This window comes from Lates calcarifer, linkage group LG12 (assembly GCF_001640805.2).
Source record: "Lates calcarifer isolate ASB-BC8 linkage group LG12, TLL_Latcal_v3, whole genome shotgun sequence".
Lineage (NCBI taxonomy): Eukaryota > Metazoa > Chordata > Actinopteri > Centropomidae > Lates > Lates calcarifer.
Window position 1 is genome coordinate 26,946,436 of NC_066844.1, and position 19,352 is coordinate 26,965,787.

Sequence of the window (19,352 nt, forward strand, 5' to 3'; positions counted from 1 at the left end):
TCTCTCTCCCTCCTAGCTCTGTTTTACTCCTTTCCTCCTTTCCGCACTTTGTATACTTCTGTCTCATTTAAAATATGTTGGTGCAGCTTTAACTGCAACTTTAAGCTCCAAGTAAAACTAGTTGGAATTCAATGTTATGGATTATTTGCAGTTGAAGTGTAACTGATCTATATCTTCAGTTAAGGCAAATTAAAGATAAAGATAAAGATTTAAGAGCTTTGTCGAGAAAACACACTCAAAGTCCTCAATAAAAGTTAACAAAGTTTATTACATGTTTATATACAAACAACCCTGCAAGGCACACCTTTGTTTAAATAAGAATATACAATACATCTGGTTCTTGAAAGCAAACAAGTTTTAGTTTTGAGTTATATATTAATACAAGTCTGTTTAGTGTTGGACACAGAGAAAAGGCCCCAGGTTGTGGATATTCAGCCGACACAGAATAATGAAGAAAAACAGATTAAACACTTAATGATGTAAACAACTGAACATCTGTCTGATGGTAATTAAATGAACATATTTAAATGTTGGACTTATTGTGTAAAATGCACCATCAGTGTCTGATGAAGCCTGTCTGTCCTCTCTGGTGAATGAACCACAAATAAAAACATAGAACCGGTTTATTTAGGAGCTAAACTCAGACACAGAGGTAGCTCAGCTGGACCGGCACTCTCTGAGCCAACTGTTTGTCATCTATTAATAAATGATGATGTGACAACCACTGCTGATAAAAAACACAAGAGCTCTCATGTTGTTCTTCACACAGGCTGAAATAACAGAGTCACACTGTCTGACTGAGGCCATCCAGATTCAATGTGAGAGTCTTTGTTAGGAAATGTACAAGTTCTTATCTAATTCTTTTGTTAAGCTAAAACGCAATAAAACGTATTTTATGATATCATACTCTGTTAGTCCTTTCTCTTTGTTAGGCCATGGATTATAAACATGCTTAAAACAGGGAGGAGAGAAACAGAAGAACTGAAAAGAAGAAGTTGTTCAGCTGCAGTGAAAAATATTTGATTTTCCATCTGGAAGTTTTCTAAAGAAAACACAGGAAATTCAGGGTAAAGGCAACTAAAGTGTCCAAATAAACAGCATATGGTTATAGCGTCATTCTGTACGTTATCCAGTACAGATTATTGATCATGTGATCAGTCATGTCATCCTGTCACTTCACTGAAGCTGCCTTTATTTAAAAAAAAAAAAGAAAACTAAACTGTCCAACATCAATCAGGACATTTGTGAAATTATTTTTTATGACTGCTCACAGAACATAATGCAAAGATTGAAAGATGAAAGGATGCTCCTGACAAAGGGCTGCAGTGACTCATCTAACACAACACAACTGAACAATGGGACAAAAACAAACAAAACAACAAATGGTTGGGACTCCGAGCTTAGAAACACTGAAGATGCAAACTGTCACACAAAGTCATGACCCACTGTGACAGATTCAGATGTCAGATCCTCTAACTGGCTGCTGACTTACACCATCTGTAAAACCTCTCTTTACCTCACAACTACAGCTTCAACAAAATGTCCATCAATGCTGCACCTCTCTCTCATCCCACCAGAAAAACCCGGAGACGTCTGAGCAGAGATGATCAGGGGTTAGTGAGCATCTCCTCCCGGGCTCTGTCCTCTGCTGTGTTTCAGTCTTCTGGGCTGTGTGATTGATTGAATATTCCTATTGTTGATGTTCTGGATGGAGGGGCCGTTATCATGCCAACAGGCCCAGTCGCTTGACCTTTGCAGATAGGAACGAGTGGATGATGAAGACTATGGTCTTAGGGCAACAGTGGAGGTCCAGCTGCTGGAATAGGACAGGAGAAAACGTGAAATTAGTTTGGTAACATTTACCTTTCATGTTGTACAAACACTGATAATAACTTCAGGTCAATACATTTCAGTACTTCTCCAATAGATTTTTAAACATCAGTATGTTGTGTAAAGAGAATTTTAAAATCTTAATACAAGGTCATCTGACTCAGTAGGTGAAACCTCGCCTTCCAACCTTCATCAGTGGGTGGAGTTTGCTCATCTGTCACTGAGATGGCTCAGTTGTTGCATCAGGTGGAGTTTTCTCAGATTTGGTCTTATCCATGAAAACTGAGTTAACTCCATTTTAATTTTCACACAACACAACTTACAATCTCTGGCCTCTGGGCCTCCAAAGTCCAGGAACATCATACGGACTCCGTCGTCTGGAGGACATTCTTAGACGCTCGAAGGGCTGCTGGAGGAGAATACTTTTCCTGACGCCCATCTCCTCTGTGAATAATGTGAAGCCCTCATCGATGTGCACTCCCAGGGTACACTCCTTCCCATTCCAACTACAGGCTGCCAGTGTGGAAGAAAAACACAGGGGTTACATTGAGGCAGCACAAAGAAGGGGAGTGTAATGATTAAACAGTGCCCAGCTGGAGTCACTCACAAATAAATCCACATTTATTCTGCATAATTCCTGTGTGAGCTCAGTGTTACAGTATTGATACAGAGCCCAGAATTCTTGGCTGTGTCTTATGAATATGAATATCTTGATGCACTCAGAGGGTGAAGAGTTGATTCAAATGAAGCTTATTGTTATAGAAAGAGAATGAGTCTAAATCTTAGTTAAACTCAACATTCATCCTAATTCTGATCCTGTAAATTAAACCATTTTAAAATTAGAGGAAAGTTTCTGCACCACCTCATGCTGCCAGCAGAGGGCACTGTGAATGCACATTACTCCACTGCACTGTATGTGAACCAGGTGCCCGTCTCTCAGAGCGAGATTAACAAGTTTCTAGAGCTAATGTTGATGAAGAAAAAGCAGGTATCTGGATCGTTGAAGTAAAAACAGCTGCTGTGTGTTTTACTGAGTGCAGATGTGAGCTGTTAACACTACAGTTACAGCTATAAAACAAAGTGTTTGTCTGCTCGAGCTTTTCATAAAAATCTATCACAAAAAGCTCCTAAAACCTTTTACAAACAAGCAGAGGAAATCTACAGAGATTGAGGACATTTTGCAGAAGAGTACAGTCCCTACATCACTGTGTGAGGAACAATACATCATAACTTCCAATTCTGCTGTGTGAGACAGGCTCCTATTATGTATTGAAATGTTGAACAGAAGCCAAGAGCCAGAGCTGGAATTGTTTGGATGAAATCTGAGGTATATTCACAGATGTAACTAAAGAGTTTGTGTTATAGATGGAGAAATCTGCATCAGATCAGGTATTTTATACTGAATTACAAACAGTGCTGTAAAACACTGACAACTCAGATTTACTTGTCTAACATTTCTCAGTGTGACAGACCTGTCAATCACTGAGTGGCAGCGTATCTGTTCATGTTTCAATCAGGGCTCGTGCCTTAACACAGGGACATATTTGATGATATAGAAAAATGTTTTTTCTTGTTTCTTCTCTTTTGGAGGAAATATAAAAACCAAAACATTTACTTAGTTAAAATGTGCTGTTGGTTTTTGTATTATTTATTAGTTCTTCCAGATTAATATGGTTTTGAACATTATGTGCTTTTGTCTCTGATTCTCATCGAGCACTCACAGGACCACTCTGATCAGAATTAGCTGCAACAACAACTGCACTGCTGGCACCTCAACAGACTGCTCCCCTGTGCACTGTAACATACAACAGCACCACTCAAAGAAAGCCAAACATTATACCTGGTCAATCCCCTCAGACTGATGATAGTTCAGAACAAAGCTGTAATTTTCTACATGTAGGTGGAGGAGCTGAGCATAAAGAGAAACCAGAGGTCAAAGGATCTGTGTCTGTACCCGTGGTGACCTCCTTGATGAGCTCAGCAGCGTTGTGGCAGCCCTCCACCAGCAGATGAGTCCAGGTGGACAGCTCCTTGGCAGAATCCACCCTGAACACATGGGTCTCCACGCCCTGCTTGGTGCCTGAACGCAGGCCAAACGACAGCTCAGAGTCCAGGAGAGGAGAACTTTTTCCTGGGCCGGAGTGGACCAGTCTGAGAGGAGAGAAGAAGAAGTATGAGAAATTTCAATTTCTAAAGAAAAGAATGGGCAAAAAGAGCAAAGGAGGGAGTGTGTTGGTGTGTTACAGAGAAAAGTGCTGCAGAGGTTAAAAGTGAGGTGTGGAGCGCACAGGAGAGAAGGAAGGGAGGAAAAACACATGACTCATAGGTTCTGGTTCCACTGATGTTTTCCAAATGAATGTGACGACATGTGGCAAAATGTCCAATGGTCTGGTGATGGAAAGAGTAAGCATGTGTTCTGTGACGGGGCCAAAATAAACCATGGGAAGGTCTGTTAGCTCACTGCCCAGGGTGGAGGACAGACTATTGACGTTATCAAACACCATGTGTGCTTTGTGTGATGTGAATGTGTTTGTAAAGAGAGCACAGGTGTGTTATATCTCCTCCTGTATGTGTGTGTGTATATGAGGACATTTGTGAACCTGGTGGTGATGAGCGGGTGACTCTTGGTGGGGCTGCTGAGGCTCTCTTTAGTCTCAGGCAAGCAGGGATACAGGAGCAGGTCTCTGTCAGTCAGCACAGCCAGAACTGGTCTTTCTGGACCCTGAGCCACCTGCACACATGGACACATGGAACAAAACTCAATAAATTATACTTGGAATATTTGATAGTCAATAAGTGCCCCAGGCCAGAATCTGGTATCTGGTCTCTGATATGATCATACATGGATCTGTGTGTGTGTGTGTGTGTGTGTGCATGTGCTTTTGTATTTCTGTGTTGTTGATGCTTAAGAAAACAGTGTGTATATAGACAGGGTAGATAACTGTGTAAAGCTCAGCAAGACCTGACACTGGCACAAAAACACACAATACACTGAACAAATCAAAACCGAGCACCATCAAAATACTAAAAATAGGATTTAAAGACACAAACATAAAACAGTGGAGCAGCTCTTGCAGTACACACCATGTATGGCTGTGTTCTTGCATACCTGCTCTGTAATCCAGCCCAGATGTTTCACCTCCATGCCAGGCTGCATGCTCTTCATCTCCTCCTTCACTCGTGGTAAAAGGTTGGCAGCACCGGCCTGGATCCCATTGTACCAGGACTGGGCCATGGCCGGGTCTTTTGCCCGCAGGAACACAGAGTTCTTTCTGTTGGATGAAATCACCTCGAAATACCTGGCAGATGAGATGAGAGCAAGAGCGAGCGGAGCGATCAAGGGAGACAAAGAGGAGGTGGAAAAAAGGGGCAGTTAGAGAAATAAAAGACACATGGCGAAGAAAGAAAAGCTCGAGGGTGAAGAGGAAGTTTCTGATATTAACAAAGAGAATATGTGAGAGAGACGTCCCTAAAGATGTCAAAGTCTCTTTTACAATATTCTCTGTAAAACCATTTTGTTATTTTCAGGTCTGTCAGATTTTTTTTCATTATATGTATGAAATGAAAACCAAATATTACATAAAACATGCAGTACCGGTTTTCTGTGTCCGGGGGGCACTGCTTTCGTGACACCTGACACATCTTCAGCGGGATGCTGCGGGGCTCCTTCAGCTCAGCAGGGGAGAGCTCAGGGCCCCTCTGAGGTGTGGAGGGGGGAGAGTCCCACGGGAGGGCGGCCCCGGGGGAGCCCGAGCTTTTAAAGAAGGCCGACATCTCCTTGATGTACTTCACTGGAGCAGAGTGAGAGAGAGAGAATTAGATAAGGAGGACAGGCAGACAAGAGGACAGAGGAGGGAGAGAAAAGGAATTTGGGGATATGAAGACGGAGCCTCAAGCTTCAGAGATGAGTTGAAAACTGTGGCTGAGCTTTAGAACAGCTTCAAAAAGATACAGAAATCCATCTGAAATGAATTCTGTCACTTAGCTCAGGAGCCCATCCTGGTCTTTTATAAAAATATTTCCTAACACGACGAATATGACCAGGTGTAAAATGTATTCTATTCTCAGATAGTATGTTTTAAATAATAAAAACTAGAGTTCATTTGTTATTGTGTTTTCTTTAATGTGGTGTTTCTGTTACACTCGGCGACTCTGGTGTGGCTGAGCAGATCCTGAGCAGCAGCTGGAGGCAGAGAGTGGATGTGATTTCTTCCAGCTGTGCTTGGTCACCCATACCACAGTGTCAGTGCACAGCTGGAGGTGTTGGGGAATTCTCAACTTAAATCGCTTCAGATTTTTATTTATAATCTGACGGACTATGAATATAGTTTGTTTTGACTTGAGTACTCATGATTGAATGTGGCTCATTTCCTTCAGTAACGAGCTTTAGTCATGCTGCTATGAATCAGTACGGTCACTGCAGCTATCAGTATCTGTTCATCCCTAACTACAGGGAACAGGAGACACTGTGCTGTTTTAGAACATAAATCACACTATCCAGCAGTTACACCTTTTTTCTTATTTTCATCCTCCCAGCTGTGTATTATATTCTATTCAGTATTTATTTCACAGTCCTTGTAATTTAAAAAATAATTGTTCAGTTTCCACATACCTACAGCAGTCCTATGTTCTTTCATAACTTACATATTAAAAATACCCACTGACTTTTTATAGTCTTCATATTTACACATTTTCTTCCTCTTATGTTCAACACTTCATATTTTGTTCCATTGTAATGACATTATTGAACGATGTCCTGTATCCAAGGGGCTCATAACTTTAAAACTACACTTTCTGGGGCTTTATTAGATAGTGACATTATAAAGAGACGATAGGAAATGAGAGAGAGAATTCCAACCCCCAAACCACAGGGCCCCCTATAATTACATGTGTTTGTGGGCTACAATCTGATGTCACAAAATTAATTATTATAGCCTACTCTGTACAGTTTTTATGCAAAGTTTTAGCACTCACACACCTACGTAGATTCACCTCCACACACACCCACACACAGATAAAAACACATGGCCTCAGCTCCAGTCCAGTGAGCTGAGGTATGGGTTTGGCAGAAGTAGCCACTGCTGGAGTAAAAATAGCCCAGAGGACATGGCAAGGCATGAGGCTGAAGGCTGAAGGTAGAGCTCTGGTTTCACTGGGGAAGTGTGAAGTGCTCTCCTTGCACAGTACAAGAGGCACGCAGCCAGAGGGTAAGAAGAAGAGTCACAGCACAGGACAACAGGAGAGAGAGAAGGGGCTTCCACCATCCCCAGAATACAGCTGCAGCCAGGCAGTCCGTTATTCTGTGAAAACATCAGGGTGGTCATTCTCAGTAGTTCAGACTTGTATTCTTTTCTTCTATCAGGAGGTGGCAGAGTGACTCACTGGTAAAAGAGGGTCAAAAGTTATGGAAGAGCACCCTAACACACTGTGAAGCTGCTTTCACACATTTAATCTGTAACGCTGCTTTTAGCTTTCACACATACGTAAGTCTGTGTTGTGGAAAAGTTTCATGTCGACTCTGTTCAGAAGGACATGACCGTTATGGATGCAGGGGTCACGCAATTGGCATCTCACACATGAGAGCAGGAAGTCACAGGAAGTTATGTATAATGAGCAAGGTGAGAGATTGTTCTCTTGTTATCTCGTCCTTGGCACGGACGGACGACAGTCATCAAATTTCAGTGGCAAACCAAGACATCTCCAGCCATTATAAACATAACCGATCCCATTTGGCTCATTAAAGTCTTTCAGAGTCATTTTCCACTTCAGAGTCCTTTGAGACCAAAAACATGAAATTAGAGCCACTTTGGTTTCAATGCTATACGCTTAAATGTCAAATATAAGAACACCAGAAAACTGTGACTTTAATGGCAAAGTAAAGTAATGGCTCTCATGTAGAGAGCCAAGTTCAAGATGCTGCGGAGTGTTATGTGGTTCTAAGTAAGTAAATTACCAGAGAAATGTTTATGGAAAAAATGACTCAGGGTCTTTTTCAAACATGATTCCAACATTTAAAACTGGAAGAGCATTTAGGGATTACAGTTCCTGTCTGGAGGAGGCTTAAGTTGCTGTGGAAAAGGGCATGACCTAAAGGCTGACAACTATAAACACACAGTGACTCCTCAGAGTCAGCACAGGGATCAGTCTGCTGCATCTCTCTTTTCAAAACTCTCAATAATATTGTCATAGATTTCTAATCTTCTCTCCCTCTCTTCACAGACGAGGTCAATTCCTTTTCAGTTTAAGAAAGTGGATTGTTTCAATATTTCACAGCTAAAAACCTCCATTAAAGCTTTTTCTCTCAAATCTATAAAGAATCACTGAAGAGATTGACTCTTTCCCGCTCTGGATTAAGAGTATTGAAAATGTCTGCCTCACATACTCTCACTCTGTCTGTCACCCGCTGCTGGTTTAACAGCATCCTCTTCACTTATGGTCTACCAGTACAGTTCCTGGGACATTTACAACACAAACAGTGTTTAATGCATGGCTAAGTATGCAAGGTAATGTGAATCAGAACATATCTATGGTGTGGGCTGGCACAGAGTGTGCTCAGATCTGCACTCTTCTTTTAGTTGTTCTTTGACAAGAGTTCCTCATTTAAATGTTAGTTTAAACTTTGATTCGATAAAATCATATTACAGATGCTTGAGTTCAAACAGAATTTAACATTGAAGTTTGCAGTTTGTTAGGATAAAAAGAAGGTTTTTCAGAATCATGTAGACCTGCATTTCTCCAAGTAACAAGGAAAACAAAGTTTATTTAGTATTGGAGCAAAACTGTATCATTTCTGCAGCAGTGATGAAAGTTTCATCCTGCCCTACAGGCATGCCAGAGGGGTATTAAAATCACTCCTTCAACTTACTGTTTTTTCCTACGCTTACGTTATGTTTTGTGTATCTGTGTGAACTTGTCAGCATACACTCAGCCACCTGATGCAGCTGAAGGTGTATTACAGTTTATTTCTCCTGTTTGTACTGGAAACTCACTTGTATACTCGCCTCAAAAAAAAATCAGCTCAGAGTAGCAAGAAAAAAAAAAAAAGCTTCTGTAGACAAAACCAGACGTACTGGGAATGAGTAGACTGGGAACACGAATCAAGCAGTGAGAAACTAATGTACACCAGCTACAGCTTTGAAGTAGCTGACAGCTTGCATACGTAATGTTTCATGGAAATGAGCTCTGTCCATCTGTTCGAGTGCCAGCCCATTGATGTTTGTACCATGGGGCAGCCAACTGCTTCCTTGTTGCTGGACCGAGGCCATTCAAAATTGATGTGGTCAATCTCAATATGGCAGGCTAAGCCACAAGACCGTGAATGGAAATGGGATTGCCCACATTATTGTTTCAAGTGGAAGCCATCACAGAGGATCTCCTGAACCCTGCAACTACACTGAATGTGAAAGAGCTGCAGGATTTCTCCAAAAAAACAGTCCAGTGAGTGTGAGAGCACAGTGAGTCAGACGGGGAAAGACTGTCCGCTCATCATTAACTGTATGTGATGCTGCTGCTACACTTTGTATAATAAAAGCTTCTCAAAAACTTTGAAGAAAGTCTGAGCACACGCGTGGCTCTGGGTGCTAAAATCTGGCACATAAACAGAACTATTCTCAGTGGTCATTACTCTTAAGACTGAGTTTATGTCTGTTTTATGCTGCACAACCTGCAATACAGAGAAGGCTGGGAGAAAGCATCAATTATAGAAGGTATAAGGAGATGTTTACTTCTGTAAAGAGGATTTACTATTCTCCAAAACGCACAGTGGAAATGATCGTATTGGTGTTTCCCAGATTAGAAATGTTAGGCATTAGCTGTGGCCCCACATAACAAAATCAGACGAGATCGCTTTCAAACCGAGTGCTGAATGAAAAGGAGAGGAGAGAGGGATGGAGAATCGGGGAGGGGGGGGGACAACATGGAAAAGAGAGAGGGAAAAAGAAGATTGGGAGTAAGAGAAAAGAATAAGAGAGTGAGACAGAATACAGAGAGGCCCAACATGCAGCTAAGCTCAGCCAGAAATGTCGCCACGAGTACCAGTGGCGGCACATTCAATACAGGGCTAAAATTAGCTGAGATGGCACTGTTATTACTTTAGCTTATCTGGCAGCCAGTGAAACTACTTTTGTACTCTGTGTGTGTGTGTGTGTGTGTGTGTGTGTGTGTTTCCCTGCTTCTTCTGCAGATTCTGCCACTAAGCTTTTCCTGCTAAAGTCTTTACATTGAACCTCACAAATCCTGACCAGACATTTTCAGCCAATTCAGTTCTGACACAATTCACTTAACTGAGGTCTGAAAAGCTCTTTCTTTTCCAGTTCCCTGGAAAGTCCAAACTGCTAAAGTTAAAACGTTCAAACTGTACTCACCAGCATGCTGATTACCTAACATACTGATACAATATCAGCTTAACCCTCTGCTGCAACATTTCTCAAAACCCTAAAAACCATCACGTATCCCATCAGAACAACAGCAAGTTGATGTGTTTGGCACTCATTAACATGCCTCATGACTTGGCAGTGACAAAGTGGCATTGGCTCGTCAGAGACTAAACAATGCTCTGAAGCTCAACGCCAGCTCCTCCTCCCTCCCGCCACTGGTTACCGTGGGAGCAGCTGGAATGTCACTGGCCAGTCAGCGACCTCAGAAGCATGCTGTTGGCTCTGTAAACCATGTCAGGAGAAGAATGTCCCAATGTTACACCACCAACGAGGAAAGATGTCTTCGGCCAAAACAGTGTCATAAATAACTGGGCAAAATACGAGGAACACTTGCTGTTTCCATTCAATACACGGAGGTCAACCGAGGTAAAAAGGGGGAAAATAATTAGTGAGGCAGCTTAATGAGTCTGCCAATCACATCAGATGATGTAGGAAGAGGAGTCAAATGTTTTGACTGAGCAGTTAAGATGCTGCTAATATTTTACAGATTTAGGACACAAACAGGAACATGAGTAAAGTAAACTGATACAAACATGGACAATGTCACAGCAGTTTGATTTCTGTAGAAAACAGAAATCACAGCACAGACTAATTTACAATCTTTGTCCTCCAGAGAGGAAACACGAGTTTACTTTTCAACTGTAAAATGATAATAACCAACACTGACCCCCACCTTACTGAGACCATGTGGCAAAAACAATGGTTTATTTACACATGTAGCAGCATTAGCATTCATTAGGAGTCTTGTTTGTGCCACTTGACAATATACGTTCAATATCCACTCTCCATGTAGCTCTTGTTTGGTCTCCACCAAACCTTAAAAAGAAATTGCTAAGTTATGCTGCCATGCAATATAAGCAGAGCTTGATGTTCCACTGTGTACAGCAGCTAACAGCTAGCTTTGTCTGTCTTCTGTTTGAGGCTGTGTAGGTAGTGTACAGTTGGATCATCTGACCTTTTTTGCTGAAAACACTGATGTCTGAAAATGACACTAATGAGCGATGAGAGTAAATCACTGAGCATTTTTTATTCTGATTTATCAATATTACATTTAGTATCAGTGGTGTTCATGTTCAAAATGTTCATGTCCATGCTGCTTCTTGGTGATCTCTGTGAGCTCATGTACAGTTAATAAATGTGTCCCCTGTGTTGTGCTGATTAATGCATGTCTCTTTCTGGCAGCGTCAGTCAGCCAGAGAAGATTTCCCCTGCTCTGAATGATTTAGATAAGTTCATCGTTCCTATAGCCCATCTCATTAAAATCATGGATAAATGCCAGCCTCAGAGGGGGGTGTAAGGTATATGGTATGAGAGGCTGAGAGAGAGGGCAGAGCACACTGAATCAGACTTTTAAACTAATTCACACACTGCCAAAGCACAGATTTGATTACTTTGCATAGAGTGTCAGGAGAGTTAATTATCCTAATTCAACAAAGTGAGAGTGAAGGAAACTTGAACAGGATCTGGCACAGGACAAGAACAGAGTGAAAGGGAGCTTCGGCTGCAGACATTTCCACTTTACTTTCCAACTCTTTCTTCTTTAATTTTCCACCTGGAGATCTGTTTCCTGCCTCAAATGCAAAGAAACTCAATTTTCCATTTTAAACAGTAAGTTGATGTGTATCTGCTCTGTGTGATTCAAAGCGGTCACTTGCTGTTTGACTTATGAGCCTCATTTACAGTTCATTTTCATTTGTAATGAGACAAATGGAAGTGACGTAAACATCTGCTTCTCAGTTTGAATCAGCAGCAGGCTTTGAAAGAAAAAAAAACCAAAGTGAGGATATGAAATCCTAAATAGCCATGTTGAGAATTCTGTGGTAAGTGTTAACAGCAAATATAAGGTGACTGGTTTCACCTGTGTTTCACTGTCTGCCCATTCCTGGTCTATTTATTCTCTGTGCTCCTCTTCCTCTGCCTGCTGGTCTTCATCTTTTTCACCTTCAGTGTTTAGTGTTCCTGGTTTTTGACTCATCAGTTCACTCTGACCTTACCTCTGGCCTGTTCTACTGACTACCAGACAAGCTTTGCAAGTAAAGACTTAGATTTTTGAACCCAGTGACTGAGCTGTGCAGTTTCCCAGTTGTTACAGCGTACATAGTGTCTGATGGCATTCCCCTCCTCTCTCCATCCCCAGTATACACATTCTGCACAACACTGTGAGATGGTTCAGTGGAGTCTAAGCCTGTAATGAAGTGAGAGAGTGGCACAAAGACCAGGCCACCAATTTATCAGGGGCCCTGGATCAGGGCAGTGGGGTTCAGAGGGGGCCTGTTAAGTAAACTTGACGCCACAGAGGGAGAAGGGTCTGAGGGAGAGTTGTGATTTAATAAAGCTGTGTTATTTTGCGGGTTAATCCGTTGCCTCACTGCGTCTAAGCACAATGTCCTTGCGGGCCAGCGGCTCTGAAGGAGAAGGAACCAAACTTTGTGTGCTGGGGTGGAGTTCAGAGCAGGATACAGTCAGAGACTCAGGACAGAAGCAGCTACAGTTCACCACAGACTACAGCAGGAGGAGATGACCAGGGTGGACAGTTATTATTCTCTGATTATATCCAATGACAAGTTTTGATTTAACTTTACTCTCTCTCTCCATAGTTTTTAGAGTGCATAGTGCACAGTAATGCACAGTGGCAGCAATACTGCACCACTGCAAAAAATAATTTATATTTATTTGCATTTTGAGAAAACAAAGCCTGCAATTCAGCATTTATATTCCTGTGCTAATATTCTTCCTCATTTTTACCATAAACAGCACTCAAGATGGACGCTAGAGCAGAGCAAGACCTTGCTGGCATTACACCACACTATTTAATATGCAGTTTTTCCAGGAGCACAATAAGTCTGCAGCAAGAAAGTAAAAAAAAAAAGTTTGACGTTTCTGAGAGATGGCTACAGTGGTGAGTGTTTAAAGAACTGGAGCAGCAGATGGGTGGGATTTATTCCTCAGAAAGTGCCAGACACAGTCAATAACAGCACACACCTTCTTGTGTCCTGGGAAGACCCACACCTAACTGCACTAAAAACACAAAAAGTATTTTCAAGAAACATGTACAGTGGAGGCAAAAAGGGGAATCTACATCAGCTTATCTAGGTCAGTATAAAGAAAAGTACACAGGACCATATGTTCTAAAGGTGCTGCCACCAGTAGAAATGTTTTCTTTCACAAAGTCAGTATTATTTTTAGATACACAAAGTACGCTCAGCATCTTATGACGAACTGGCCAGTCATTTTAATGTCTGCTGCTGCACATTGGAAAATGTCACATGAAAGAGCAAAAAGAAGTTTTATTTCCAGGTGAAACACACAACCATCAGTCAAACACCAAACTGAACTGAGTTTCAATTTGTTCCCAGTTAACTGAGACTGCATGGACTTTGCACTTCACCACTCCACAAAACAACTCTGCATCTAGATAATGGTACATCTGAAACTGAGAGAAGAGGGTTTGTTTTAATAAAGGCTATCAGAGCATCGAGAACAAAGATCCAATAGGTAGTAAGAGAGCAGAGAGATATGGCTGAGGGATTCAGTCAGGCTACAGGGGAAAGGTGTACTTTAAGGTAATAATTATTCTGTCACGGGAGCAAGAGCCAGAAAGTTTTAATTAGACGATAAAGTACGTGCACTGTCATCATCTACACTGCTGAAAGGTTCCTCAAATCATACATTCAGTTCAAGTATCAACACAGGTTAGGTTCCTGTTTTTATTTCTTCATCGACATCTGAAAAACATGGATTTTGAGCAAAAAGAAGAAAAAGTCTAGTTGAGAATGTGGTTTAACATGTGTGGATTAATTGTGTATCAGTGCATCAGTGAATCATTCCTGTTTGATTTCACATAGTCCACAGTGGAGAGCTGCCACATGTAGATACACTTCTCAGCTGGCAATTAAATTTGACAGGCAGGTCAAATTATGAAGAGGAAAAATACGAGGATCTGTCCAATCCAGGGCTTTAAATTGGTCTTCCACATGTGAGAGCAAGTAGTTTTATTTGCAATATTGTTTAATGGACTCTAGTGTGCAAATGTTTTTTTAAAGTCATATTTCATTAGCTGACAGTGAAGCACTGACACTCTGACTGCATTGATCCAACATGACAAGTTATACAGAATCCTGCAGATCTGATGCAGGAGAGGAAAAGAGAGACAGGACTCTCATGCTGCAGACAACAGCATCTTACAACAGAGCTGCTGATTGAGATCAACAGTAGATATTAGGATGTTTGAAAAATCAGGCCACGCTCGTCTCTCAGCAAAACAGACTTTTTAATTCTCAAACAAGGGCAGGCGTTTCCTTGGGCCACGCTGCTGCTGCTGCTGCTGCTGCTGCTGCTGCCGCCCACCAGATGAACAGATATCAGCTAATACACAGGAACACCAGCTCTCACATCTGACTGGGCTGATGCAGCTCGGGCAACAGACGCCCACCAGAGAATCTGCAGTTGCAAACTGTGAATTAAAAAAATCTCACTTGCCTCCCTGACTACTTGTCTGGCAGGGGACATAGGACACCCTATGGAGGAAGATGTATGTATGTGTATGTATATATGAGCTCAGTCTATTTACGATTACATTATGCGTTAACAGCCGGTGGGACTGAGACCGGCTGCCTCAGTAACAGAACCTGAACTTCTGCAGAATGAACTTTAGACAAAGGATGAACAGTGCAGACAGCCTCAGCCAGCAGCATGCTGTGTACCAATGAGGAGCTTTAAACCTTACTCCCCAAAGTCATTATATTCCATAAATCACACACTTAACCAGACTTGAATCAGCACAGGAAGATAGAGCAGGAGTATATATATATCTCTGCTGGCCTTGCTTAAAGAGACTACATGGTATGTATCTTCTTTTGAGGGGCTACACACACACACACACACACACACACACACGTCCTTGAACAGTGTGATTTGTAGATAAGAAATATGATTTTTAGCCCTTAAAGCAAAATGTAACTCAAACTGCTGGTGTGCAGTCTTCAGCCTTCTGAAGGGCTGCAGTGTTCGTCCTTGTATTAACAGCCCAGACAATATCACTTTAATATATATGATCCTCATCCTCAGTCACTACAAGTGGGTGAAATGAAATGTACTGTTTAACATGGGGCTCCATGCTGCTGTTGAAGATCAACACACAACTTGAATCTATAGCATGTGATACAGATGCAGCCAGTAAAAGGATTTGATGCAGGGAGAAGCTGTGTGAGAGTGTGTGTGTGTGTGGTGTGTGTGTGTGTGGTGTGTGTGTGTGAGTGTGTGAGAGAGAGAGACAGAGAGAGATTAGGTTTGGGGTTAGCTCTTGTTGAGAATGCTGACAAAGCATCCTTCAGCTAACACTCATCAGAGATACAAATGAACCTCTTCAAATCTAATCTCACCTCAGGCACTGAAAGACGTCCCTGCTTGTTCGTATTGAGTTTTCACATTCTGAGTTTTAAAGTGAGTATTAATGGACTTATAGTCAGTGCAGTCACATTTATTAAATACAGTCAAAAGTGCAACCACTGTGTTGGTGTCCACTGGGACTTCATATTACAAGATGTAACGAAACTCATAGAAAATAGAGCCTGGATCTAAACAGTGCTGCAACGTGGCTCAACTGTCTCTACTGGTTTTCTCTTGGTGCCTGAGACATGTGATACTAAAGTGAAATCCACCCTCATTCTACAGAGCAGTTGGGATCTCTGCATCAGTGTTTCAGCACCTATTACCCACTTCAGTATTCCCCAAAACAAAAAGCCTCCAACTGCACCTGAGTGATATTTATAATGCTCAGGACAGGTGACTCAAATCAGTGAGCCATCAACCTGAGCATAGAAACAAAGTCCATAGATAGGTCATCACTGCCAAGAAGGGCCTCTCATGTCCCTGTGTCCATGTTCAAGGAATCAGTAAATACAAAGTAGAAAAGTACAGATTCAAAATCACAAAGTAGAAAAAACATTCCTACATTTGGAGACCTGTCTTTGCAGAATTACCTCTCTATGTATTTTATGTCTACGCTCATGTTGATTGCCCTGTGAGCTCGGTTGATTTGAATCACCTGTGACTGTTTCTTTCCTCTGAGGAAGGCAGAATGTGACACAATGTTTTAATTTAATTTTAATTTTATAAATTAAAATTAAAAATACCAATATTGTATCAGAGTTAGGACTGTGACGATCTCTAACCTTCCTCTTCATTAGTGCAGTGTTTAAAGTCAAACCTAAAATTACAGGAAGATTTTTATTTGACAAACAAGCAGCACATTCTAAACATGTTTTACAGTTAGTAAAACATTCAGTCCTCTCACAGACTGGATGTTACTTCACTGTTGTGTAAATGGCCATGAACCAAAATATATGTTTCCTGTCTGAATAGATATATTTATTCATCAGGCACAATTAAATACGTGTTTGAAATTTGTTTACATCAAGAGATTTGGTCACATTCACATGTTTTTACTAAACTGACTGAGAGAATAACATGTCGAGATTTTTTGTAGTCTTGTTTTGGCTGTAAACATGACTTCGTCTTCCCAAGCACACTGGACTTTGTACAAAGTCGATCAATACTTCATGCTCACACACTGGCCAACAACCCAGCAGAGGATGGCAGAAATCAGGAGACTTGATACAGCTAACAACACATGTCCAAAACACTTCTCCCTGCTAAAGGAAGCTCTAGACAAGGGAAAGCTTGCAACCATGCAGCTTCCGTAACTAAGCCCTACTTAATCCATGTGTGTGTTTGCTGAGCCTGAGCACAACCACCTTAATGAAAGGGACAGGGCACAAAGAACCAGCAGTGTCCAGAAATGTCTTGGCAGAGCAAACTAGCTTTCCCTCACTCTGTCCCCTGTCCTGTTTTGTGCATGCACACATTTGAAACAGACACAGAAAATGATGTCCCTCTGTGTATCCACGTAAATTCTGCTGACATCAAACTAATACTCTTCAACAATTCCAGTCATTTATGATCACAGTACTATAGAATATTTATCATGCTACCTGGAAAATAATAGTTTGTGGCAGGAAGACACAGCATTTTTCCTCATTTTGGCATTTAAGTCTGTGTAAAGCAGTAATACTACATTCTGAGTCGGTCACACCACAGAGGAATGTGCCATGAACCACCCAGCTAAATTTGAATGGTTAAAAAAAACGGCTAATATATAAAATTAGGTTTCAATAAGGAGCTGTCTGCTCTGAGACGATGGGGGCGTGTCCACTGCAGGCGCTGAAACCACGCCCACTCTAACGGTGCAGCACAGTGACAGTTAGCATTCTGTTAGCATCCTGTTAGCATTCTGTTAGCATTCTGTTAGCACTGTGACCTGTAAATCAGACACTAACAGCCGTTGAGTTGTACAGACATTTGTGTTTGAGCCACCAGAGGATACACACATTAGACACACACACAAACAGTGAGCAATGTCGGTGGGACCGGAGGGTGTAGGCGGGGTGGGGGGCGGGGCTTGGTCGGTTTGCCCGCATCCAAAAGTGACAGAGGATTACCGGTGAATTCCCGGTGTTTCCGATCTAAGTTTGTAAACAAGGAGAAAGGCTTAACTAACGCTGCTATTGATAACGGTAACAGTGTTGGGGCGGGGTTATGATCAGTGGTGGGCGGGGTTATGCTGAGTAGTGACCTGCCCATAAAATCCTGAGGATGAAACTGATGGAGGATGTTTACAGACTTTACAGACGTTTTCTGACATAAATCATGTGTTTAGAGACAAATCTCTGAATTTGCTTTACACAGACTTTAAAGAGTGAAACCCTGACTTTACTGCTGGTGATGCCTCTGAACATTTCTATAAACGTTCTTTCAACAGGTGATATGAGATGTTTTTGGTTAAGTTACTGAGCTTTCAACGCCAAAATTCTTTAAAAAAACAACTAAATGTAACTTTTCTGAGCAACAGCGCCCTCTGCCACCATGCGTGGTAATTATTTTGTGTTTGTTATTTTGTGGGCTCAATGTTTTGAACGAAGCTCTGCCTGCAAAGCTCCACTCAGTGGACTTAAACACAGCACAACAGAGTATATTCCTCCTGATTCCTGGCTTCTGTAACAGCAGTAAACAAACTCAGGTTAGAATTCCTGATATTTCGTTTCCTCACTGGATATCAGAGATGAGCGGAGGTTCTGAATGACTTGTCTTTGTCTTTTTAACTGATCGGCATTACTCTTGAACTTGCTGGGACTGATTCTGATAGTGTCACTAGGTTAGCAGGAGATCGTAGCCGCTCACCAAAGTTACACAGTTTAAGAACAGATGCTGAGAGTGTGGAGTGTGTAATTTTTTATGTTATTTTAAGGTGAAATAATGACATAATGCTGCCTCAGGGGGTCAGAGGTCAAACAACCCTGTGCAGAGGTAAGAGTTTTATTGGCCTGTCCATCACTGACTCTGTCCTGTATATGGCCCAGGCATGGACAAGGCTCTGGGTTGGTGGAAGTGGTGTGGATAACTAGCACAGAAAGTCTGAGATAACTTTTGGGATTTTTTCTCTTTGTTGTCAGGAGTTTAGCATTTACTGCAGCAGCTCACGTCTGTTCAGTCAGAGAGCGCCCAGAGTTCCTGTTCCATCACCGTCACAGAGAGCCTTACATTTTCCTGCTGTGCTACGAAACATGATGCACCAGCACTTTTTTTACTCCTAAGGAACATTAACAGCACTCACACACACACACACACACACACACACACACACACACACACACACACACAGGCATACACACACATTCACACTTACATCAGTGTCTTGACCTGTACTCTGCAGCCCATTTATCCTTCCACTGCGCTTTACACAATCTGTGTGTGTGTGTGTCTGTGTGTAAGTATGTGTAGTATGTAGTTGTATACTTACTTTGTGTGTGTGCTTTTCTGTCAGACCTTGGTTGCCCAGGGAACAGCTTTACCATTGAACTATCCCCACCCCCCACCCTTTCTTTCACACATGCACACACACACACACTCTCTCTCACACACATGGCTTCCTAGCTCCATGGTTTCTTCATACAGTAGTGGAATGAGCCCTGTCTTGGCAGGCGAGCAGGTGGCAGTGATGGATGTGTTTTCAGTGAGAGTAGAATCCAA

At 41.9% G+C, this 19,352-nt stretch overlaps 1 protein-coding gene across 1 annotated transcript in view; it reads right to left on the minus strand.

Annotated features, from left to right (window-relative positions):
* Positions 1 to 248: 248 nt before the first annotated feature.
* Positions 249 to 19,352, minus strand: part of snta1 (syntrophin, alpha 1) — a 30,112-nt gene continuing 11,008 nt past the window's right edge. Inside the window, 7 exon segments of the mRNA XM_018703866.2 lie at positions 249 to 1,816; positions 2,140 to 2,208; positions 2,210 to 2,343; positions 3,785 to 3,981; positions 4,431 to 4,561; positions 4,940 to 5,129; positions 5,426 to 5,621. Of these exon segments, the coding sequence (XP_018559382.1) occupies positions 1,724 to 1,816; positions 2,140 to 2,208; positions 2,210 to 2,343; positions 3,785 to 3,981; positions 4,431 to 4,561; positions 4,940 to 5,129; positions 5,426 to 5,621 (1,010 nt within the window). The 3' untranslated portion in view covers positions 249 to 1,723.